This window comes from Eublepharis macularius, chromosome 7 (genome assembly GCF_028583425.1).
Source record: "Eublepharis macularius isolate TG4126 chromosome 7, MPM_Emac_v1.0, whole genome shotgun sequence".
NCBI lineage: Eukaryota > Metazoa > Chordata > Lepidosauria > Squamata > Eublepharidae > Eublepharis > Eublepharis macularius.
Genome location: NC_072796.1, coordinates 5,388,369 through 5,414,903, shown reverse-complemented (window position 1 = coordinate 5,414,903; position 26,535 = coordinate 5,388,369). Strand labels below are relative to the sequence as shown.

The window sequence follows — 26,535 nt, the reverse complement described above, 5'->3', positions numbered from 1 at the left end:
TCAATGCTCTTAGGGACTGTTGTATGTCGCCTGCAGCTTTGGGAAAGGTGCACACACGCTTCCAGTAGCTGTCTTAGAGAGCATCCTCCACGGAAAAGAAGTAACATTCCTCCGCTACTATCTGGAACTCTTCCGTTGTGAGACGATATCCCAGGAATTTCAGAGGGCATTACATGTTTGAGCCTTTAATAAGCTCCTTGGGGGCTTATTAAAAGCTTAACGCTCACATGGAATGTGAGAAGAGAAACAATATTCTGTGCCAACTGAAGCACCTGCAGTCCTCATCTGGCCATTTTTTTTTAAAGGGAAGAGAGATCTTTTCCTTTTAGTTAATTTACCAAGTCATACTCTGTTCAGTGGATCTGAGGAGTCATCTGAGTATGTGGAGGCCACAGCTTCGTCTGCAGGTGTCCCGGCTGTGTGGCCAGCATGGACATAGCAGTCAACTAACCTCCCCTTGCGCTCTGGGAAGTGGTTAAAACTCAAGGGAGTGGCAAAGGTTGTAAGAGAAACGTGTTATGAGAAAAAAACACTTAATTCATTGTGGCCAATTCCGATAATCGTGAATCAGAGCACTAAACTTTAAACAGCAGTCACTCTCAGAGATAAACTACATGAGACGAATTACACAAGGATGCTCAAGTGAAGACAGACACAACGTTAGCTGGGAGGCATAGTTTAAATTTGTATAGAAAGGTGAAATTAAACTACGCTTCCCGGCTAACATTGCGTCTCCCTTCACTTGAGTGTCCTCGTGTAATTCGTCTCGTGTAGTTTAGCTCTCAAACAAATAAGAGAGTTCCCTAGTTTTATTCTACGTTGAAGATTTAGAAATGCATAAGAGAACAGCAGATGCTAAGGCGAGGACGGGAAGATGGTGTGAAGTCAGTTGTCTACATGAAATATAGTTCCTTTGCGAATGTGCTTGTGCGTGTGAACAAGTACCATTCAGATCTTACTTATTTTTTCCCTTTCAAATTTTTTTTTATATTATACAGTGAAAAAAGTAAATAAGATATAAAGAAAATAAATTTACATCCGGCTGATAAAAAGTACCATTCAGATTCTCATAGATGGGGATGCTTATTTGTAGCACCTTGTTTTGACTTATAATCAGGGCTTTTTTTCAGCAGGAACGTGGTGGAACAGAGTTCCGGAACCTCTTGAAAATGGTCTCATGGCTGGTGGCCCCGCCCCCTGATCTCCAGACAGAGGGGAGTTGAGATTGCCCTCCACGCCGCTGGATCAGGGGGCGGGGCCACCATCCATGTGACCATTTTCCCCAAGGGCAACCCACTGAGTTCCACCAGAAAAAAAGCCCTGCTTATAATGTATTATAAGATATTGTAAGCATCAGCTTACTCTAATATATTAGTAAAAATAAAACTCCAGACTCAGGACTGTGGGTTTTATATGGCTGGCAAAGAGATCGAAATGATCCAGAAAGTGGTTAGATATCAGTACAGTACTCTTCAGTTGGAGCAACAGTGGAATCGGCCATGAAACCTGAGCATTCCACTTAGATCAGTGGGGAAAGCAATTCAGGGCCAGAGAGTGTTACTGATAGTAGTGGAAATTTGGAGCTTGAACACACATTCCTTTGCTTCCACATTCCTCCAGTTAAACCTACAAGAAATGGAGATTATCCAGCAACCAGGGAAGAATGGTAAACAAATACCTCAAATTCTCCGGTATAATTACCCAATGTCTCCTTAATTGCATAGCAATGTAACTTGCACAGTGGTGGATCAGTAAAAACTACTTCGTACATTTCACAGCATGCACATAGGAAGAGCAAAAGATTAGTTTACACCTGTGGATTACTGTGTAATTAATCATCAGAGATTCTAGTGTGTATCACACACTGTATTTCAGACATTAAAACATACCTCTCAGCTCTCATCTGGCCAACTTCATGGTTGCCTAGTCATGTATGTAGAAATACTTGGGAAGGAACTGGTAACACTAACTGAGGGAGAAACTTACAATTTTTTGTGTGTTTCTTTAGAAATATTGTTGCTATGATGCAATTTCTGGTTTGCGATTCCTTTGCTCTCTGACAATGCATACAAGGTAAGCTGCCCATCTCTGCTTCCTAGGCCCTCTGCATTCAGAAATGCACCTGAGTTTTTTGGAATCTTGTAGTTAATGTAAGAACCCTAATCCTATGTGCTTGACTTTGAAGGATTTATTGTTGATGTTGCAAATTCCAAGTGATGTGACTTCCTAAGAATAAGCCTCTTTTACTATCTGGCTTCCGCACCTGGATCTGGTGCGCCTACCCCATGCTTATGTGTTCTGTCATGTGACATGATACTGCTCAACACATATTTTGGGTGTTACAGGAGAAAGTACAATACCCTCCAAGCACAGAGAGCAACAAAAAGGAAACTACTAAAGCCCACATAGAGTGGTGATTAGTGTTCACTAATATTTCTATGATTTTTTTTAATGTTAATGGGGCAACATTTGATGGTGCAAGGCTAGGAGATTAGTAAAACTCCCAGTTTAATCCTGAGTGTGCACAACAACAGAGTACACTTTAGAGATCATTTTGGGCCCCTCCATTTACTCATTTTGGGTAAATGACAGAGGATCTCTTCTGACACTTCTCTTATTGTTACATCTGTTCATATGATCTGGGGTTGTATACTACTAATCCCACTTGGGCAGGATGTATATAAGCAGAGCTTTTTTTCTGGGAAAAGAGGTGGTGGAACTCAGTGGGTTGCCCTCAGAGAAAATGGTCACATGGCTGGTGGCCCCGCCCCCTGATCTCCAGGCAGAGGGATGCTGTAAGGGCATGGTGGTGTGTGCTGTCAGAAAATAGAGAAAAAAACATGACCAACTGAAAGGTCTCCAACTGTAGAGAACAAAATGGGTAGCTGTGTTAGTTGGTCTGTAGCAGTAGAAAAGAGCAAGATTCCAGGAGCACCTCTAAAACTAATAAAATTTGTGGTAGGGTATGAGCTTTCGTGAGCCACAGCTCACTTCTTCAGATACGGCTAGAATGTGAGTCCATCTGTCCTTATATCTTGGAGAGTGGAGTGATTATAGCGGGTGAATGACAATAAGCAGGCTTGATTGGATAGGGTGGGGTGTGCACCATACTCCTTAAAATGGATAGGGTGGGGTGTGCAGAGGGGTAGTGGGTGTGGAGAAATCAGCATTGGTAACAAGACAGGAAGCCTTGGTCTCGATTCAGTCCAGGGGCCGCATTGTCTTGAGCTTCGTTATCAGTTGCAATTCAGCAGTCTTTCTTTCTAATCTCTCTTTGAAATTCCTCTGCGGGAGAACTGCTACTTTTAGGTCAGCAACTGAATGTCTTGGAAGGTTAAAATGTTCCCCATTGGTTTTTGACTATTTTTGGTTTCTGATGTCAGACTTATGTCATTCACTGGCTAGTATCATTATCACATTATAACCACTCCGCTCGCTAAGATATAAGGACAGGTGGACTCGCATTCTAGCTCTATCTGAAGAAGTGAGCTGTGACTCACAAAAGCTCATGCCCTACCACAAATTTTGTTAGTCTTATAGGTGCTACTGGACTCTTGCTCTTTTCTACTGTGGAGAACAAAGGAAGAGGAGCAGTCAAAGGAGTGCTAATGGCTAGGGAATGTTCCTAAGCAGGCAGGTGCAAAAACAACATAGACAACACAGGCCGTTTCCACACGGCTCCCTGCTGCTCGCGCGAGAAAACGCGATCTTCCGCAGTTTTTGCGCAATCTTCCAGGTTGTTACGAGCAGCGGGGAGCCGTGTGGAAACGGCCAGTTTGGCTCCTTTTGAAAGAGACCTCCTATGATAATCTTGAGCACAGTAATAAAGCATGAATGATCAGTAGCTACCTGGGTGGCCACCGTGCTGAATGTTGGCCCTGCAGAGGTGCAAAACCGATCGCACTACCGCTCCTTTGGAATTGTAAAGAAATAATTGAGGCAACTGAAAGAGAGGCTCAAAAGGGCTAAAAACCAGGCATCGCAAACAGTTTGATCACATGTTTTTGCAAAGTTCAAAGATGTCAGCCAGTGTTTTTGTGTTTGTTTCTTTGTTTTTAATTTCCTAGAAGAACAGCAGAAGAGCAATACCATGAAGAGAAAGCAAACACACACGCATGTTATTTGCATCTCAGGCAGCCAGGTGTAAGTCGGGATGGCCCAGCACTCAGACACAGGCTGGAGGGCGAGATTCTTTTTTATTCATTTTTCTCATTAAAAGCATACAGACAAAGCATCACTAAAATTACGAAGGGCTTTCCTCACACTGCATCCAGTTCTGGGAAAGCTAGTGGAACATACCAAACTTTTCAAGTTTACTTGGGCTTACTACAGATCAACCTGGTGGAACTCTCTGTCTGAGGAAACTAGGGCCCGGCAGGATTTGTTATCTTTCTGCCAGGCCTGCAAGACGGAGATGTTCCGCCAGGCACTTGGTGGGGGCTGGGCTGTCCTCTCGCCAGCCATACCACTGAAGACCGTCCACCACCCATGTAGGAAAATGCTGTATTTTAATATTTTATACCCGCCAATGTTAACTGTTTTGATATAATGTTTTAATGTTTTTATAATGTTTTTACTCTTTTAAACTGTTGTTAAACCGTCCTGAGCCCGTCTGACGGGGAGGGTGGTCTAGAAATGTGATTAAATAAATAAATAATGACTGTAAATAAAATAAAATAAGTATTACTGTCTCCACCCAACCTTGTTTAATTGCACTGCTGAAACCGGCAAGGATTCCCCTTCTCTCTTCCAGCAGCCAATGTTTTAAAATACTGTGAGGCGTGCCTTCAGAGGCCCTTTTGCAAAAGCCCTCCCCACTCTTTTCCGAGCTGGATGGATTTCCATTTAGCAAACAATACCCTGGCTATGACAGGCATACAAACACACATACCCCTGGCTGTTTGAGATGCAATCTAGAGTGTTTGTGTGTTAACTTCCCTCATCAGAGAACTTCCCATTCCGGCAGAGAAACACTCGAAAGGAAAGAAAAATCACTGCCTTTTTTCCTGCAGTAGAAAAGAGTCCAGTAGCACCTATAAGACTAACAACATTGGTGGTGGGGTATGAGCTTTTGTGAGTCACAGCTCACTTCTTCAGATACCCTGAAGAAGTATCTGAAGATACCCTGAAGAAGTGCCTGAAGGGGTATCTAAAGAAGTGAGTTGTGGCTCACGAAAGCTCATACCCTGCCACAAATTTTGTTAAGTCTTAGAGGTGCTACTCCCTTTCCTGCTGCCACAGACAGACTAACACGGCTACCCATCTTGATCTAGCTTCTTTCCAGAAATGGAATGAGGATCAACAGATGTGATAGGAAGAGGCATATAGGTGGCTGGGAGACGGTCTGTTTCCAAAAGGAAAGACAGTCTGGAAATCCATCATTACAAGTATATTAAACAAATGCTCTGTCAACTGCACTGACTTCCAAACTGTTTCTGGGCCCAAGTCAAATGGCTGGTTTGGATCTTTAGAGCTCACAGCACCTTAGGGCCACCGGATCGATAGGACAGCCTCCACTTCTATTTATTTATTTACTTACTTACTTCACTTAGATCCCACCTTTCTCACCAATGGGGATCCAAAGCAGCTCATGTGGTCTAGTGGTTCGAATGTTGGACTAGCATCTGGGAGACCCAGGTTCAAATCCCCACTTTGCCATGGAGGCTCTCTGGGTGACTTTGGGCCAGTCACACACTCTCAGCCTAACCTACCTGACAGGGCTGTTATGACTATAAAATGGAAAAGAGGAGAATGATATAAGCCACTTTGGGTCCCTGTTGGGGAAAAAGGTGGGCTATAAATGAAATAAATATATACATACATAATTCTCCTTTCCTCCACTTTATCCTCACAACAACCCTGTGAGGTAGGTTAGGCTGAGATCATGTGACTGGCCCAAAGGTCAAATAGCAAGCTCCTGTGACAAAGTGCAGCATCAAGCAGGGACTCGACTCTCCCAGATCCTAGTCCAACACTCTCACCACTACACTACATATGAACCTGCCTAAGAGTCTCTCTGCACGAGACATCTTACACGGGGACGTTCTCAAACTGCGAGCCAGTTTGGCGGAGAGCCATTTGGTGTCGTGGTTAAGAGCGGCAGGACTCTAATCTGGAGAGCCGGGTTTGATTCCCCACTCCTCCGCTTCAAGCCAGCTGGGTGACCTTGGGTCAGTCACAGCTCTCTCAGAGCTTTCTCCGCCCCACCCACCTCGCAGGGTGATTGTTGTGGGGATAATAATAACATACTTTGTAAACTACTCTGAGTGGGTGTTAAATTGTCCTGAAGGGCGATATATAAATTGAATGTTATTATTACTATTATTCAAGTGTAGGGAGACGTAATGTAAGCTGGGAAGCAGGAGGTGAAATTGACAGAGGCCGGTCACCCTGCTTCTAAAAGGTCACAGCCAGGGAGGCGAAGATGAAATTAACAAACCTTCAGAGGAACAATCTTTACCAGCGCTGTCTTTTTAAACTACCCTTGTGTACAGAGGTGAAATTGACAGAGCCTTTGCCTCCGTCTTTTTAAACTACATTTCCCGGCTAACATTGCGTCTCCCTACACTTGAGTGCCCCCATATAAGATGTCTCGTGTAGAGAGACTCTGAACTCTGAGATCATCTAGGGTTGGGGAGGCTCACGTCAGGAACAACTGCTCTTCTGATTTTGGTGCGTGGGGACCCAGGCAGGAGCCTTCTCGGTTTCTGCCCCTAAACTGTGGAACTCCCTTCCCCAGGAGGTGCAAGTGGTTCCACCACTGACACAACCTAAAGACATCCTTCTTCTGGAACGCTCTGGTAGGGGTTGTTATACCTGGAGTTTTAAACAGTGAATTATTACTGAATTTCTGTTTTTAGTTGCTGCTGTACTTTACGGCTTAACACTTGCGAGCCACTTTTGATGCTTAGGGAACAAAAAGGCAGCACTGAAATATGCTGAACAAATAAATATTCATCTGAAACGAGAGCTGGATTATGTCACTATCGTACGCAAATGTATTGAATACTTTTAAAAAACTGATGTACAATTAGTGTCTCTGAGAAGATGAGTCATCTGAATTGGGTCACCTTTTAATTCTGTCAGTAAAAGCCGATGTAACTTCATGTCAGACAAAATAAACTACCTGTTCCACATAATTAATTTCCACCCCACCTTTTGATCCCCAAATCTGTTCAGCTTCAAGTAATCTCTCCATGGCCTGCTGTACTGGCTACGGAAACATGGCTGGGCATTTGACATGGAGCCAGTTTAAATGAGATGCTGTCCAGATGCTTTTGCTGCAGCCAAAATCAGGTTCGAATCATGACTAAACTGAGCCAAGCCCAGCTGCCAATTATCTGGAGGTCTACTTGTATGACCAACTCGGAGGTCATAACAAATGGCACAGAAACTGTTCCGGCCAATGGGAAAGCAACCCTAAGGTCATGATAATAATCAAGATTTCGTTCCTATTTTCTTTTTCTTCCCAATTACATAACAAATCATGGCAGCCAATCCAAAAGCCACTAATTTATCATTCTTGCTTACCACCGTCCAGATGCTATATACACTGCCAGCCTAAAGGGGGGCAGATTTTTCCCACCTCCCCTTTCCACTTCCCCCCCGCTAGTCCCGAAAAGACAATGCTAGGGTTGGGGAGAAACACACAGGGCCAAGCTACAAGTGAGGAATGACACTTGAACGGCAAGTGAACAGACTCGCGTGTATTCCTCCCTGTTCACTTGCCCTCCACTCGATCACGTGGTGGAGGGCAAGTGAATAGGGAGGAATACACGCGAGTCCGTTCACTTGCCGTTCAAGTGTCATTCCTCACTTGTAGCCTGGCTCACAGATGAAACGCCATGTTGCCCAAGCAGCCTCTTACCAGCGGCATCTCTGCTGGAGCAAGGAGGTGGGAAGAGGGAGGAGTCTGCTCCCTTTTCAACAGCCTCCTGTCACGTGAGGCTGCTTTTCAACCCTGTGGGTCTCTTCAGCATTGGCTTTTCAAGGCCTCTGGAGGGGAAAGCAGGAAAGATTTACCTACGCCAGTGCCTTCTGCCGGTGCTGTATGGGATCCAGCCCCCTGTTCAACGATACAGAAACAAAGTCCTATAAGAGATATTGCCCTCCTCAAGGGATTTAGAGCATTTAGGAAACTTCCCCTGTATTCTGACAGGCTCTTGTTATTTTTGGCAGTGCAAAATGAAGGACCCATAAGTAGCATTGGCTGAAACCTGACATGCTAAAAACTTCAGTTTCAATGGACAAAATCCTAGATAGGAGAGTTAATAATGACATCATAATAATAGCATGTGATGCTGTGGACTTAAATAGGGCTGCTTGCACACCGCATTTTTTTAAAGGTGATTTTTCTCTGTCTAAACACTACCACAAACTTGGCATTTGGTTTCAGTTTCCTTGTTGACTGACCCAAAAGTCAGAAGATGTTTTACTTGCAATTTCACATGGTAGAATCTTCAGATCTGACCTAATTAATTTTTTCACGGGTGCTGCTAACTGTGCAATTTAGTACAAATTCTCCTGCACATCACTACTGCGGCATTCAAAAACATGCTGGCCAAGCAGGAAGGTTTTCTATCGAAACTGTAGGATTATTATTATTTTTTTATTGGATTCATTCAGATGTATGGCTCGCTACACTGCCTAGGGCTCCAGGTGGATTGTAACATCAATTCAGTTATCCACACAACGGCCCTCAGAGACAGGCCCACATTGTTCCCACCTTGAACTGCAGTATTAAAGCGGAGAAGAAAGAAGAAAGATGGGTCCTAGATGAGGAACGCAGGAGGTGCCCCACTAGGATTCCTTGTAAATAAGCCCGTCACCCTGCCTCTGAAAGGTCACTCTACGGAAGAAGCTGCATGGCAGTGAAAGCTAACACAACTCTGCAGGAGGAGATCACATCCCAAAACTGTATGCACCACTCCACGCACACAGTCTGATACACAACTCCCATAAGGAAGGTATTGCACCCGTTTGCACAGAAGGCAATGTGCCTATCAGCATTCTCATCTGCTTCAGGGAAGGATGGGTTAGAAACTTTAAAACTTCACTTCTGGAAAAGCAAAGACTGTGAACAGCCTGGTTCTAAGCGCCACTGAGCAGAGGCCTTAAGCAACCGGGTCCCAAGCCAATCCAAGGGGACTTGGGGAATTAATTCTGGCTGATTCCTAGCAGAGTTGTGCCACGCAAGGGATCCACAGCTCTACCATATGGGCCCTGGCTTTGCAGAATTTGGTTCACTGCAACATGAGTTTGTGGCAGAAGGTCTCTTTGATCCTTTCAGCCCGCCGTGTTTTTAAAAATGGCTTTTTAGTTGCAGTGTTATAAAGTCATGTTTGCTCTTCTGCACTTAGAGTCTGCGCTCAGGATGAAATTTGGTCATGTCCAAAAAAGTGAGCTTCGATGCTGAATGCAGACTTCCAACAAATACCAAATTTTATAGACAACTTATAGCTCTCATGTCTGATGACGAAAATAACCAGTCCCCTTGCATTGCGCCATAGGATCATGAACTTCTGAAACAAGCCTTCAGGCTCACGGATTCACCTGACTCAGTATCCACCTTGCTCGGACTGCATGTTAATAGTAGGTTGCGATCGAATCAGAACGAAGAGCAATACCCCCCTCAACGCATAGCAAGAGAGCGAAGGCTCTAAAACTGAGGGAAAGCTGCTTTAAAGGCGTCACACAGCCCGCTACGATAAACCAGAGAAAGAGAGAAGCGGAAAGAGACATACTGGAGAAGCTGGCCATTGCGAAGTTCTGACACTGGTCCCCTGTGAATTCGTTCGGACACCTGACGAAAGAAAGAAAACCAGAAAGAGAGAAACAAGATAGCATGACATCCAAACAGACTGAAACGAGGCCCTTTCTGATGCCAACTTAGTTCCCTTTTGAGATTTCTCCTGATGTGCTTTTTTGCCTCGGTCCCTTACCTGTGTGCCCTAAACCTTAACCCAGGCGTTAGCTCAAAAGAACACCCTCACTATGCCACTCTAAATCCAGCGCTGTACCCAGGAGTATTTTAAGGAGTATGGTGCAATTTTTGTCTTCAAACATACTTTGCTTAGGATCTGGCATGTACAATCGCAAAGGCAGTTTCTCCAAACATCTCTGTCCGAAGAATCCATTTGGACATCTGGAGGAGGAAAAGGGGACAAATCACAGAACAAGGCTGGCATCATCCTTGAGGCTACGGTCAGAAATAAAAGTGCACAGCGATGAATGAAAGAGAAATTTAAAGCACCATGTAAGATACCTGGGTTTCATCTTTGCTGTGTTCAAAGGGAACTGCTAACCACTGGCTGTCGCAATTGCCCCACCGCTCTGCCTTGCTTTCCAAAGCTGGTTACCTATCAACCTGGTGGGCCACATCACCCAACTAGCTTCAGCCATGAGAAATGGGATACCAGTTACTATCTGATATATGATCCAGATGGGTAGTCCTGGGGTGCGTGGTGCTGTTGTGTGCCAATGCCAATTTCTTCTCAAACTGATACATAGTAAGCTCTGAGCCTTCCAGATTCATGATAAGACTGATGCTGGATTTCAAATCATCGGTGTATTCAGCTAGCTAACAAGACCAGGGCTTTTTTTCAGGGGGAATGCGGGGGAACGGAGTTCCAGAACCTCTTGAAAATGGTCACATGGCCGGTGGCCCCGCCCCCTGATCTCCAGACAGAGGGGAGTTGAGATTGCCCTCCGCGCCACAATCTCAACTCCCCTCTGTCTGGAGATCAGGGGGCGGGGCCACCAGCCATGTGACCATTTTCTCCAAGGGCAACCCACTGAGTTCCACCACCTCTTTTACCACAAAAAAAGCCCTGAACAAGACTATGAACAACTGAAAACATGTTATGTTGATCATAAACGCATCTCTTCAATCACTATCCCGTAAAAGTTGAAAAGCCCAGAAAATCAGCTGCAGTCTCCTTGGGCTGTAAGTGAAGAAACGGGTAAAAGTGTGCTCTTTGTTAAAAGGGGGATATAAAACGTTTTAACTTGGCCTGTCTTCTAAGGGGAGAAGTTGTAAGGTACTTTGGGTCCCGACTGGGGAGAAAAATGGGGTACAAATGAAGTAAAATAAAATAAAATAAATGACAGGAAGCTAGCCTCACCGAACAGTTGAGTGTGTTTTTGTGTACCCTTAAAGGTAAGATGTAATCTGAGTTAGTTACTCCTAAACCACTATCCACAGTAATGGTTCCATTTGACTGTAGGAGTCCCATGTACTCCTCCTACCAATACTCCATCTATGACAAAAAGCAGTTTTAATTTCTGCCTCGGTCTGTTTGGGCAATGCTAGCCTGCACGGTGGGGACATTTGCACTGGCTTTCTAATGCATTCTAAGGAAGATGTAATGGGACAGACAGTAGACTGGCTCTCTAATCTACTGAGGAAGTTCCAGGAGGGGCCGCTAAGCAAAGGGGCCTCTGCGAGGCTGCTAGAGTTGCGGGCCATTCGATTTGTATCCGGGCTGTGGCCAGGGCTTTTTTTCAGCTGGAACGAGGTGTTCCGGAACCTCTTGAAAATGGTCACATGGCTGGTGGCCCCGCCCCCTGATCTCCAGACAGAGGGGAGTTGAGATTGCCCTCCGCGAGGGCAATCTCAACTCCCCTCTGTCTGGAGATCAGGGGGCGGGGCCACCAGCCATGTGACCATTTTCACCGAGGGCAACCCACTGAGTTCCACCACCTCTTTCCCCAGAAAAAAAGCCCTGGCTGTGGCTATGATGGCAGCAGGAACAGACGGGTGGGACGAGCTGTTGTTGTCACTGCCTCCCATTCCCAAGTTGGGGAAACCCCGCGCCCCACAGGTTCCTAGCCCCACAGGGGCCATTTGGCTGAGCCTGCTCCAGGGCTGTTTTAACTTCCCAACCCACCCCTGCTCCTTTGGAAAGGTTTGGTGCCAAATCTGTACAGAAACTGTACAGATTTTATTCCCGAATTGGGAAAACTTCTTGTTCTGGATAGGGCACTAGAAAGCAGAAAGAAAAGGAGCAGCTCTTTACGATTGTGTTAGTCTTGCCATGATTAAGAAGTGAGAAGGAGTCTGTTAACGTGTAGCACAATCCAGAGGGCCCTTTATCCTGCAAAAGCTCTAGTTAAGATCAATGGCACTCCTGCAAGAGCAGACCTGGTTAAGAGCTCGGCATTTTCCTTTATCGAGGAAGGTCTTGTATGCTGTTAGACCCAGTTACAATGCTCTGGGTACGAATTAATTTCTCCTGTGAAGCGATTTAAGGTTTGGTATTGGAGAGGGCCCTCCAGTCATAACTGGCTTACGGCAACCCCTAGCGGGGTCTTTAAGGCAAGAGACTAACAGAGGTAGTTCACCATTGCCTGCCTTTGCAACTTTGGTCTTCACTGGAGGTCTCCCATCCAATTACTAACCAAGGCTGACCCTGCTTAGCTTCTGAGGTCTGAAAAGATCAGGTTCACCTGGGCTATCCAGATCAGGGCAGTAGAAGGTTTGCCAGTATCAAATATCTTACTATTGCTTAAATAACTGTTCACATTTCCATTTGCTGTGTTCACTTGAATAACTAAATATTTTTTGTAAAATTTCAGCTTGTATATATGTCTCTGCCCACCAACTACGGGCAGCCATCTGTTGGCAATCCCGCCTCTTAGAGTGACCAATGGGCTCCATGACAGGTGAGGGGACATCTCCAGGAGGCGCTGCAAGGCCTGTCCACATGCCAGGGCTTTTGAGAGGTTTGACTGGCAGGCATCTTTCAAGGGGAGCAGAGAGGAAGGGTTTGATGGTTGTTTTATTTTGGCTTTAACTGTAAATGTTTAAAATTTACTATTGTAAGCCATAAGGAAAGGCAGGATAAAAATGTTTAAACAAACAAGCACCCTTCCTGTAATATGGGCAAAAATGGAAGGAGAATAGTATTCTTGATATTCTTACATTTAACTGCGTGCAAAAATTATCTAACGAGCAAGTTCCAGTCCTACGGAGACGCCCTGTGCTTTCACTTGAGGAAAGCAACAAAATGTCAAACTGATGCATGAATGTTGTAACATGATGAACACAGAAGCCTAAGTGGGAACATAAAGAAAGATGGTCTCTCAAATGGTTCAACATCTAGGAAATCTCAAGTGCATAGAAGTCTCCTCTGAACTGTAAAAAGAAATTAGCAGCTTTCCACTTGAGACACGTTTCTTTCACAGCCTCAGAGAAACCAACAACAAAAAGTACAGGAAAAACAGGGAGGGGATTCAATTGTTCAAACTCAAGGGTAGAGCAGCTGCTTAGCAAGGTGACTTCTATTTCTCATTTTAAGTGCTGTATTGATTCAAGAGTGCCCCATAGCCAGGGCTTTTTTTCAGCGGGAACACGGGAGAACAGAGTTCTGGAACCTCTTGAAAATGGTCACATGGCTGGTGGCCCCGCCCCCTGATCTCCAGACAGAGGGGAGTTGAGATTGACCTCCGCACCGCCGAGTAGCGCGGAAGGCAATCTCAACTCCCCTCTGTCTGGAGATCAGGGGGCGGGGCCACCAGCCATGTGACCATTTTCTCCAAGGGCAACCCACTGAGTTCCATCACCTCTTTTCCCAGAAAAAAAGCCCTGCCCGTAGCTCTTGGGCTTTCTCTAGCCTTGGATACAACCTGGAGCATCCTGAGAACAAGGAGATCCAAGGAGAAAGATGGGTGTGCCAGTCTGAGAGCTGGAAGAGAATGGCTCCGCTTAGAACTAATTTGCACACACAATGAAGATGGGAGAGCTCTGTAAACCTCTGTGGGAACCACCCCAAAGCATTTCTACCCATGTCCCTTTCAAATTCCTCTTCAAAACCCATCTCATCTCTGAAGCATGTGGCTTAATCTTTGTCCTCACTCCCTACTGTGTTGTTCGAATTCAGTTCTTGTTACTGGCACTTCCCCTCAGTTCACATTTTAAACCTAAGACGTATGGGTCTCAGCCTATTGCGCTCCCTCCTCACTCACTGGGTCTGTAAAGCACCGGTACTAATGTCTGCCCATTTCTGGTAATATCCTGACTTCAGGAATGTGGGCTCAGGTCTTACAATACTACTGAGTTGGCATCATGGCACCTATACACCTACATGCATTTTAAGCAGTGTGCTAAACATGGGAGCAACTTCCAGAAGATCACGAAGCACCCAGGACTGTGCAAAGTCAAAAACAAATTAGCAGAAATACAAATGAGCACAACCGTATTTGATCAGGAGGAGGATGTTAATTTTTGTCCATTCCTTCAGGCAGGGCTGGATGGGCCAGAACGGAGAAGTGGGATTGTGGAAATACAGTCATACGGGGCCCCCAACCTTTCTGAGCCTGTGGGCGCCTTTGGCATTCTGACACAGTGTGATGTGCGCAGCCACAAAAATGGCTGCTGCAGCGTACTTTCAGTCACAAGATCCTGGTGTTGTGGTAGCAGCTACTGCCAAAGCAACATTTTATCTGCACAGCCGATCAAATCTCTAACGGCCAATCAGAAGCCCTGCTGGGCGAAAGCCCCACCTGACCCCACCCATTTTCTAAAAACATTTGGCAGGGCACCAGGAGACGGGCTAGCAGGCGCCACAATGCCCACAGGCACCATGTTGGGGACCTCCACAAGTAATATAATAAACTCATGTGGGGGGGAAAACTAGTAAGCGGAGTGTTACTAAACAACCAGCAGAACATGAGGCAAGGCAAGGGATGGAGTCACGGAGTGCATAAAACCCCTCAGGTCTGCTCAGATGCTTTAACATTTGGCAACCAACACAAATTTAGAGGCTCTGACAATCAGAAAGGTGCATGGAAGGGTGCACTTCTGGAAATCTGCATCAGTTCCAATGTTTCAGGAGGTGCAGAGCCCCAGAGAAATTTCACTGGTCTTATTAAAGCTCATTTCCTCAAAAACGCACACAAATTGTGCCTGGGGAGAATGTCCAAACTAGCTTCGAATGTCTCTTTAGGTATAAGGTGGTGGCAGCTTAAAGGCACATAAAGCCTCCAGACTTATCAAAGCTCTTTTGATGCAGATGGCCCTGCCTTATTTCGCCTGAGGAGGAATAATGAAATCCACTTTTCGTTTTGCTTTAGATAAGAAGCCAGCGGCAACCCTTGCAGAATCTATAGCTCCTTCCAAAAGCAAGAGGCAGCCTGCGGAACTGCTACAAGGGAAGATATGCCCAGAGGAGAGGAGACGATGTTGCGAGTTCCCGCAATGCCCCACCCCTGCAACAGAGCACCTACTCCATATAAAGGATCTCAGAGACACAAAGTTCCCACTGGTAGCCCCAGAGAGCAAGTAAAGCAGCTAGAACAGAAATGGATACCGGGAGGGTATAGGATAGGGTATATTAGTAAAACCAGTCATGCTTTATGCCCTTTTACAAGATAAATTGGAAGCAGCACGTGAGATCAATGATGTGCTCAAGTGTTGCCTTTGGCTGTATTTTGCACAACTCCCTTTCCACAAACAGTGGGCAGTGCAACATTTATATGGTCCGTTAGCTATTCCTTTGCGGGGAGAGACATATGGTATTCTTGCATTACTAATTATGTATCTATGTATGTAAGTAGGTAGGTATGTATTATAAACACGTCGAGCAGGTAGCAAGCAAGCAGGCACCCAGTTCTATGCCAAAGCAGTCTCCGCCCCAAAGCAGCAGCAGGAGTCAGAAACTTGCAGCTGCTCTTCCTTTCTCTGACCTCCTCCTCAAGCTTCCACGGCCTGCCCTCTTTCTCAAGCAGAATGATAGTGATGAGCTCTACCAATAGACGTGACTTCAGTTTCGCGTGCATGTTGCCACTGGACGAGCCATAAGAAATGACCACCATGAACGCTGAGGTGGCCTCAGGATGGCGTCAAGCAGCTGACATGCAACTCAGCACACGAACAAGGCAACATTTGCAAGAGTCCCACAGATTCCCCCGTAAGAAGTCTATCCGGCTAAAAGAACCAGGACACTTCTGGGTATTCTGGCCATCTCTGCTGAAAGCTGAGACCAGGGCTTTTTTTCTGGGAAAAGAGGTGGTGGAACTCAGTGGGTTGCCCTTGTAGAAAATGGTCACATGGCTGGTGGCCCCACCCCCTGATCTCCAGACAGAGGGGAGTGTAGATTGCCCTCCGCGCCGCTGAGTGGCGCAGAGGGCCATCTCAACTCCCCTCTGTCTGGAGATCAGGGGGTGGGGCCACCAGCCATGTGACCATTTTCAAGAGGTTCTGGAACTCCGTTCCACCACGTACCAGCTGAAAAAAAGCCCTGTCTGAGACCATTATGGAGAGGGAATGACCCTTCTCCAAATATTTCGATTGGCTTTTTCAAATTTTGTTCCATCCCGGTGCTTCTACCAGCTGTTGCTGCTTTGACATAACATTTCCTCCTAATTACTGCTTCTATCCCCTTCCTTGATTGGAGATATTAGAGATCCCAGCCTTCAGGCGTCCTGTTGGGAATTGGATGGCAGTACAATTCTACTCATCACCGGAGGGAAAAACAGCCGCGAGGAAGACTGAGTCCCTGGAGTGAAGGCCTAACCTGGAGGACACTCCAAGAAGGGATGCATTCAGGACAAGAACTCCTGCACTAGAAAACATAACTACGGGGACTGGCAACTGATTAAAAACTATATTAAAGTTTAGGTATAAGTAAAGGAGAGGGAGAGGAGAAACATCCCATAAGCTAGTTGTGTTGCCACTAGAAATGGGCACGAACGGGACTACTGCTAAGCTGCAAAGCGGAAGGGAAAGGGGCATTTAAATCCGCTGTTGGAAGTTTGCTTCCCCCTTCCCACCTGGCTAGCCCTGTGGCAGCAGAGGTAAGGTGAAGGATAGCCAGATCTCCATCAGATGGTCCGCGGGATGGTCGTCCCCTCCATTGTCAGGGCTGCCAGCCTCCAGATGGTGCTTGGGGTTTTCATAGAATGACCTCACATTCATTCATTCATTCATTCATTCATTCATTCATTCATTCATTCATTCAATGTCACTTATAGTCCGCCTTTCTCACTGAGACTCAAGGCGGATTACACAGTATGAGATTAGTACAATCAGTACACTTCCTACTACCCCAGGAAGTGCTCTCAAATCTCCACGAATGTTCAAATCTAGAGTTGGCCACCCTATACTCTGCCCATCAAGAACCATCTTATCTTCATATAAAGGTCCCTCTTTTTCAATCATTTTAATTCTGAAAATTGTTAATAAACATCCATGGAAGCCACTAAAACGTTTCGGATGGCGTCAGTGATGAAACGGAAAGAATGAATGTGAAACACACTGAACAGACTGAGCTCAGTGTAGCGCTGGAAGACAGTTCTTACCAGAGCAGAGTATTCCTTAACATCAGGGTCCCTTACCCAGAGCACCCAGCATTATTCACGCAATTAACTGATCGCCGGAAGTCTTTGCCTTTGGCTATTTTGCACCTCTCACTTCATGAGGTTTGCAGTAAGTTCTGGATTCTGCTCCCCCACCCCAACCCCAATGCTTGTACTACTCTGCACACCACTGTAAGTTTGGACCTGATGCAGAGGCAAGTCCTTAACTAGGAATTATCCTCCTTTAATCAGCGTCAGCCGCTGATTAACCACACAGTCGGTCGAGGATACAAATCAAGGGGTGGAGTCAGGGCAGCTGCTTCTATTTCTACATTGATGCTGGAACAGCTCAAAAGCACGATTCCCAGTGCCCCAACTCCTTCCAGGAGTTCTGCTTAAACCCTACAAGAAGGGCTCTCTCTTCACCATTCCTTGGAGTATGAAGGGGCAGGGCTGTTAATGATGTGAGCCTGCCATATCATCAAGGACTTGGTATCTCCCTCCTCCAAAGAGCCTCTTCCGTCAGAGGGAGACTTCAAATTTCCCTGAATGGAAGAAGGGTGAGATAAAAAACAATACTGGGCTTACACTCTTTCTGGTGACCCCAAACATAGGATTAATGCTGTTGTGAGTCCACAGAATTGGGAACAGACTCAGGCTTACCCATCTAAGGCATCCTGCAACAGCTCTGTCTGAGCCCAGCTGCTGCTACTAGTAGGGTCCAAAAGACTTTTGGCAGGGATTTCTGGCCTACAAAGGGGAAAAGTTGAGGAAAATTCATCTGTTTTAGCTGGACCGGCTTCAAGGTTTGGCCACCTATCCATGCATGGGCATGACATATCCCATGATGCTGAGCAAGTGCCCCTGAACGATCATTTGGGTGGAAAGGGAATACTTCAGACCTCAGAACAGGCCGCAGTCTAAATGATGTGCACGGAGGTCTAAACACGGCTCCCGTGAAATCATTTGGCGGAAAGGGTGGGGTAGGGATGACCTATCCATACCTTTTAGACCACAGCTTGTTCTAAGACCCCTTGGCATCAGAGGAAATGATGTTTTCAGATGCTAAAAACCATCTTTGAGCGCTGAAGCAACTTTCAGCACCCTTCACCACACCCTACTTCCCTGTGAGGGGAGCAGGATGCCCACATCTGTGCTGTTCAGGATGCAACCTGCAAGGCTGGGAGCCTCTCAGCATGTGGAAAATCAATTTTACTGGATGCCAAGAGGTCCAGGAACATCTGAGAGTCTCTAAGCCCTAGAACATCCTACTATATAAAAGGCTAAGCGTATTCAAGACAACTCACTTCCTACCTTGGCAGGCCTCCAGAGGACACTGCTGTGGAGGGAAGCCCACGTGAGGCAGCCAGACCTCCAGAGAGTGTGCCATGGCGGAAAGCCCAGGCCAGGAGCAGGCGTGAAGCAGGCAGCAATGCCGCCTTCACCCAGCTGAGATCAGGAGCAGAGAGAGGCAATGCTGTCCCCCCCCCGATTTTACCCAGCTGGGATCAGGAGCAGAGCAAGTGGCAATGCCCACACCCTGCCTTCACCCAGCTGAGATCAGGAGCGGAGCAAGTGGCAATGCCCACCCAGCTGAGATCAGGAGCAGAGAGAGGCAATGCTGCCCCCCCGATTTTACCCAGCTGGGATCAGGAGCAGAGCAGGTGGCAATGCCTGACCCACACCTTAAGCCAGCTGGGATCAGGAATGGAGCAGGCGGCAGTGCCCGGCCCCACTTCACCCAGCTGGGATCAGGAATGGAGCAGGTGGCAATGCCCTTCACCTAGCTGAGATCAGGCACGGAGCAAGTGGCAATGTCCGCCCACCCTTTAAACAGCTGGGATCAGGTGTGGAGCAAGGGGCAATACCTAGCCTTTACCCAGCTGAGATCAAGCATGGAGCAGGTGGCAATGCCTGCCCACCCTTTAAATAGCTGGGATCAGGTGCGAAGCAAGGGGCAATACCCATCCTCTGCCTTCACCCAGCTGGGATCAGGAGTGGAGTAGGTGGCAATGCCCGCCCCCCCCACTACCACCCAGCTGGGATCAGGAGCAGAGCAGGTGGCAATGCCCATCCCCTCTTCACTCAGCTCAGATCAGGAGCAAAGCAGGTGGCAATGCCTGCTCCCCACTTCACCCGGCCATGATCAGCAGCAGAGCAGGTGGCAATGCCCATACCCTGCCTGCACCCAGGGAGGATCAGGACCGGAGCAGGTGACACTGCCCACACCCCGCCTTCACCCAGTTGGTATCAGGAGTGGAGCAGGTGGCAATGCCCACCCCCCCTTCAACCAGCTGGGATCAGGAGCGGAGCAGGTGGAAAAATCTGCCCCCCCTCATCCAGCTGTAATCAAGAGTGGAGCAGATCACAATGCCCGCCCCCACTTCACTCAACTGGAATTAGGAGTGGAGCAAGTGGCAATGCCCACCCTGTCACTTCTAAGGATGGCAGTCCATGGCAGATAGACCCCCAGACCCCTCACAGCAAGCACTCCAGGGCATTGGTTGAAAAGGTCTTTATTCAGCGATCCATTAAGTTCATGGGTACATCCACAGATGGGAAAGGTTGGCAGGAATGATTACATAGCAAAGGCACTATTGATATAGGGAGTACTATTCCTCCCTCCCTTGGAGCAGTTTGAATTTGGGCACGAATATCTAAGAAGTTGTGTGAGAACACAATAGCTTAGTCTGGATAGAAATGGCAGAAGATTACAAAGGGAGAAAAGTCTTTCTCTCTCCCCTGGGTAACAGTTTTGGTTCCAGCTGCAAGGCCAGCACCACATATTTTCAAAGATAACAAGCTGGTTGCTTTCTCTGTGAAATCAGCATTAGTACTTTCGTTTTCAGGCAAGCCAAGAACGGCATGACATGTGGCTACCTTACAAAGCACCAAGTGAGCATGGCATAAAATCATACAGTAGATCAATACAGTAAGCAGATCAGATCAATATATCAGTTCAGAGAATATATCAATGGCATGGGTGTGTGCACACATGACACACCCCTTCTTCACCCGGCCGGGATCAGGAGTGGAGCAGGAGGTAATGCCTGTTGCCCTTTCACCTGGCTGGGATCAGGTGCAGAGGAGGTAGCTATGCCCCCACCCCCGACTTCATCTGGCTGGGATCAGTGACGGAAGAGGAGGGAATGCCTGCCTTCCCACCCTCCCCTTTCTAGAGCCTGTTGTATTTTCCCCCACAACGGGTTTTGTTGCTAGTCAATAGAATAACTGGCTCCCACTGGGAACTATCTGGACTAATTCAGACTGAAACAATAATCTGTTATCATGATTGGGTATGCCAACCCTTTTTGGAGAAAGTAGCTCTGGCTGCAGTTACATAAGGCATAGCAACAAGCTGGCTAGGCTACAACAATGCAACTTATATGAGGATACCTTTGAAGGACGAACAAAAAACCTCTTGTAAAATGTATGCTGTGAGGCTCCTAACCGGGTCCTGTCATGATGAGCGTGCACCCACACATATACTGCAATAGTTCTCAATTCATTCAGGACCCAATTCAGTCTGCATGGGTTGGATAGCTTGGACTACACCCTTGACTGAAAGCCACATATCACCTGGGACCCCAGGACCTGAAGAGCAGCCTCCAACGTTCTGAACCCACCTAAGACCTGAGATCTGCTGGTGGTTTCCAAGGGTGAGGTGAGCTATTATTTCCACTGACTTTTACTGAGAGCCAGTTTGGTGTAGTGTTTAAGAGCGCAGGACTCTAATCTGGAGAGCCGGGTTTGATTCCCCACTCCTCCACTTGAAGCCAGCTGGGTGACCTTGGGTCAGTCACAGCTCTCTCAGAGATCTCTCAACCCCACCCACCGCACAGGGTGTTTTGTTGTGGGGATAATAATAACATACTTTGTAAACCGCTCTGAGTGGGCATTAAGTTGTCCTCAAGGGTGGTATATAAATCAAATGTTATTATTACTGCTGCTGTTCTGAGATGTTATGATTACTGGTTGCTGCTCTTCCTTTTACTTGATGGTTTAATTAATTTTATTGTTTTATAATTGATGTTTTATTGCATTTTCTTTTTATATCACTGTATGTCTTCTTGGTGTTTTTTTAAAGCAGCAAGGTAGGATATAAATCTCCAAAACAAACAAGCACATAAGCACCCAACTGTTGGCGTATGGCATTTGTGTAACAGATCTATTCAAACATATTTCCAGTTTCTGCAGTCCTTTCCCCTACACGTTGATTGACCTGATCAGCTATAAGCGCTGAAAAGGGAGAGAAATGAGTCAGGCTATGGGGCCAGGTCACTCTAAGCTGCCTCTCTGAACGCAGAACATGATATCAGCATGGTGGGAAGGAATAACAGTCCTTGCTTCAACTTCCTCTGTAAAAGAAGAGTTCTTCTTGCTTCTGAAGGCAAGTCCAAGAAGGATCCTGCCGTGACTCCAGTGGCTCTTCCCTAGATTGGCTGCAGGGGGAGCCTCCAGGACAGCAGTTCCACATGAGAAGGACTAAGTCAACCAGAGGTGACATGAGGGTGAGCTCTAGGCCAGATGAACAAACTGAAAGTCAGAACAGCGCCTCCATCTACGGTTCTGCAGGCAGTCATCACATCTCAAAATTGATAATGTAAAGCTGGGAAAGGTGCAGAAAAGCGTAACTAAAACAACCAAGGGATGAAGCATCTTCCCTACTACGAAAGGTTAACATAGTTGGGCATTTTTTGTATAGAGAAAAGACAAATAAAAGGGGGGAAGGGGATCCGTCTATGCAGGGTTTTTTTTCAGCTGGAACGTGGTGGGATGGAGTTCCGGAACCTCTTGAAAATGGTCACATGGCTGGTGGCCCCGCCCCCTGATCTCCAGACAGAGGGGAGTTGAGAGGGCAATCTCAACTCCCCTCTGTCTGGAGATCAGGGGGCGGGGCCACCAGCCATGTGACCATTTTCTCCGAGGGCAACCCACTGAGTTCCACGACTTCCTTTCCTAGAAAAAAAGCCCTGCCTCTATGAGGTTATAACATTATAAGTGATGTAAAAAAAAGTGGATAGGGTTTTTTCCCCCTCCTCCTCTCACTATCAGAACTTGGCGTCAAAACAAATCGAAGGATCGGTGTTTCCTGTTCCTCTTCCTTTTCTCACATTCCACAGGGTTTAAAAAAATCTTTCCCAACAGACACGTAAAAGTTCCAAGGGGGGAGACAGTCCTTTTATCCTTCCACTGCCACTTTGGAAAGAAGGGTAAGCCCATTACACTCCCTGCCTGAAATGGCACTCGGTTTGAGAGCAGAAACTGTCTTGGCAATCACACCCCCTGGATGATGTAGTGGCGGGTTCCGAGTATCGTAGCCAACGGGCCTAACTACACATTATACTGTTTTCCGATCCTCTCGAACTAGACCTGCGCTGGGCGTTCCTTACTGAGAGCTACTAGAAAATTCTGAAACGTCATTCTCAGGGACTTGAGGGGTCTGATCTGGATTGGGTGCACAGCGTAAGGGGAGGGGGGCAATTAAGCCCCCACATCATTTTTCTGACCTGAAACAGATTCATTTGCCCCACTGAGGAAACACCTGTGAAGTAGGGCCTTATGTTTTCCTGGCATTAATAAAGCAACTGTTTTCCAACTTAATGGTTAAGAGCTGTAACTCACAGGCATGGGATGGGAAAGGATGACCACGTTAGATCGCTGACTCTATTCATCAAACCTTTGGGATAGTGCAGTCTCTCCTATAACCATTTTACCTGGACAGAGAGATTTATTATGCCCCTGGATAACAATAACTCACAGGAGTCATATCTTGGACTCAACGTTGGCCCCATGGTATGCCGCCTAATTTGGTGAGGTTGTGCTAGTCCTCCCCACTCCCAGTTTTAAACACTATATTTATTTATTTTTCAGTGTCGCAAAAGCTTGCTTGTACAAATGTTTTAGAGTGCGACATCCAAAAATGCTATATTGCAAATATGACACTAGAAGGAGAAGATACTTTGTCATCTCTCTAATATGGGGCTCCCCAACATTTTGGAGCCCGTGGGCACCATTGGGATTCTGACACGGGGTAGTGGGGGGACACCACAAAATGGCTGCCACGGGAGGTGGAGCCAACCATAAAACAGCAGCTGCAGGATGCAGCGTTACATACACGCACACACAGAGGAAGCTCAAGTGCAAGTAATTTGTAAAAAAGAGGAGTGAGAGAATAAAAACCAGCACTGTGGTGACAGCAGCCACTGAAACAACATTTAAAAAAATCCGCTCTGCCAATGAGATCTCTCTCCAATGGCCAATCTGATGCCCTGGTGGGCAAAAGCCCCACCCACTTTCTATAAACATGTGGCAGGCTCTGGGAAAGCCACTGGCAGACCCCATGGTGCCCAAGGGCCCCACGTTGGAGACTGCTTCTCTAACAGTACTTCCCTATCTTTGATTCTCTTTCAAACGTACCCAACATTCCTTAACAGTTCACCCCATCTCAGGGGCAGCTGTCTCAGAAATAACAAGCAAACCTTAAAATCAGAATTAGTCATCTACCACCATATTCAGATAATTAAATATCCACCTGTCGTTAAGTATTAAGTTGCCAACACTTGCACCGGCCCCACCAGTAATCTAATGGCAGTGTGGTCTGCCCCAATCAGCAGGCGACCACGTTGGGGCTCAACTCCATGACAAGCTTCACAGGCTGAGGTCCGCACAATCGCCAAACTCCTTTCGACAGGAGGTGGTGGGGGGCCAGTTTTCTTCTGGCCACTTGGCAGGCTTGCTCCATATGTCAAGCAGCCCCAAGTACTACGTGACCAACTAAATAAGTACACAAAATATACAGGGAGCAGTTTCCGAAACAACTGTGAAATGCTCGCACCTGTTTAACCCAACTGAGTCACTGTGTTTTTTTCAGGGGACAGGCTGTACTTTCAAAACTGATGCAACCGCGCCACGTCCCACCCAAGACTCAAATCCCACGATGGTCTGCACGACCGGCAGAGGCCCACAGGCAGTCTGGCCCTGCGTCTTCTTCCCTTTGCCTGGCCAGGGGTCAGCCTACCCCAGCCAATTTGCCTGCCTTCCTGGAACCCAGTTGGAGGCTGCTGCTTGGGCTGGAAATAATCAGTTAACCCAAATTAAGGATGCTCGTTTCTGCCATCTCTCCTTCCACCTCCTTGAGGAGAGATTGTAGGACGAACGCGCCTGAAGCGGGTAATATTTATAGTGTTGCAAAATTAATCCAGTAAAATGCAGCACATTTCATACCCAAATTTCAACCCACAGCTTCAAGTCTGTCCTTAAATGCGCTGCATCAGAGGCCAGGCTTGGTTATTTCTGCCCTTTTGCCAAGCTTTGTCTTCGGGGGAGGGGGGCGCTTGCTGAAGCCCCTGCAAGAAGTTCATGGCTGAGCTGAAAATTTTATCCCAAATAATGGCAGCTTGGCCTGAAACTGCCAAATCCTGAGCCGGAGCCCCGGTTGACCCAATTCAACATGAATGCCTCTCACTGGCTGCATCTCTCCAAGGCCTCGGGGGGGGGGAGCTTGCCCAGAGCTTGTTACTTGTGATCCTTTCACGGGAGACATCAGAGACTGAACAGGGGGATATTCTGCACGCAGGGCAGAGGCTCTTCGGCAAAGCCAAGAGCCTTCCCTCTGGGATTCTACCCCTTAAGGAACTGGGGGGTAAACAGGGAATCACTGAGAGAACTCTGCTGACCTGCTCCGTGGCCTGTGCATGACGCGGAGACGGCAGGAGGCCCAGACAATTCATTAGATGTGAGGCACTAAATGGAATTGTTTGGCTGGCTCCAAAAACTGGGCATGTGCACAAGCCCACATGGAGGCAGAGAGTGGAGATGGTCCCAGTGAATGGGGTTCCATTGCCCCTCCTGTACTATGCACGATTCAACCGCAGAAACTGCCAGGGCTTATGTGAACATTACATGGGGCACAAACCGTGTCAGGAATCCCCCAGTGTGACTCACAACTACACATGCACAATCACGTATTTTCCAAGGTGCTCCACTGCTCGTTGCACCTCGGATTGCTTGGAGGGAAGAAGAGGGGCTTCAGGATTCCCTCTCCCGCCCTTTTCTCCACTGGAAACAGCCACAAAGGGGGCTCCTGTTTGTCTCTTTCTTGGTGCCATGGGTCCTGGGATTGTGTGATTGGGACACGTGGAGCCCCAGGAAGGGGCAAAGGCATCCCTCGCAGCTGTTTCCATTGGCAAAAAGGAGGCGGAAAGGAATCCCGAAACTACTCCTCTCTCTGCAGTTCTCAGAGCTGCATTGTGCAGCCGTGCAGTTTGTAAATATGTGATTGTACACGTGGGGGTGTGAATTGTGCCGGGGATCCCAAACGCAGCTCCTGTCCCTTGTAATGTCTGAGAAGCCCTCAGAGGGCAAACCCCACACGTGATGTCCAGCCAAAGGACTGTGGGCCAAGCTAGAAGTGACGAATGACACTTGAATGGCAAGTGAACAGACTCGCATGTGTTCCTCCCTGTTCACTTGCGCTCCACTTGCGCTCCGCTCTATCACTACATGATCGAGTGGAGCGCAAGTGAACAGGGAGGAACACATGCGAGTCGGTTCACTTGCCATTCAAGCGTCAGTCGTCACTTCTAGCTTGGCCCTGTGACCTGTCAGCTTTCTAAGCAGTTCCTTCTCCACATTCCATCCAGTTGATGGCTTCTCTATGAACAGTTTTCATCACAGAGTACCAGTAATTTTTGCTGCACTGACCTCTCGGTACTAGAAATGAGTAGCAAAACACACTCCATCCTCATAATAGCGCCACATCCGAAATCATAAGAAATGGCCAGTTTTCAACTGCTCCTTGCCTTAACTGCACTTCAAGCAAAGATCTAGAGGCAAAGGGCTTGAATCTTTGGTTGTGTCCGAGTCTTTTGATTTTCACTCTCCTCACACAGCAAAGCAAACTCCACTTTTACTCACTGGTTACCCAGTTGTCGTCTGCTATAAATATAAAGATTAAGCGGCCCATCCCTTCTGCCTGTGGCATTTCTGGCTCCATGCCAGACATCTAGCTATTAACATCCAGTCTTTTCCTCCTCAAAGGGTGACGGCAACGATTCTAACTGGAGCTTGTCTGTAAAAAAGGGGGGGAATGGATCGAGCTTCCCAGCCATTGGAAGAGGAAGAGATAGAGAAGCCGCTTAGAAGCAGGGCTTTTTTTCAGGGGGAATGCGGGGGAACGGAGTTCCGGAACCTCTTGAAAATGGTCACATGGCTGGTGGCCCCGCCCCCTGATCTCCA

General features: G+C 47.1%; 1 protein-coding gene across 1 annotated transcript in view; it reads right to left on the bottom strand.

Annotated features, from left to right (window-relative positions):
- Window positions 1-26,535, bottom strand: part of NRG2 (neuregulin 2) — a 232,167-nt gene that overhangs the window by 38,942 nt on the left and 166,690 nt on the right. The window contains exon 6 of the mRNA XM_054984860.1: window positions 9,744-9,802. Coding sequence (XP_054840835.1) covers window positions 9,744-9,802 — 59 coding nt within the window. The remainder of the gene's footprint in view (window positions 1-9,743; window positions 9,803-26,535) is intronic.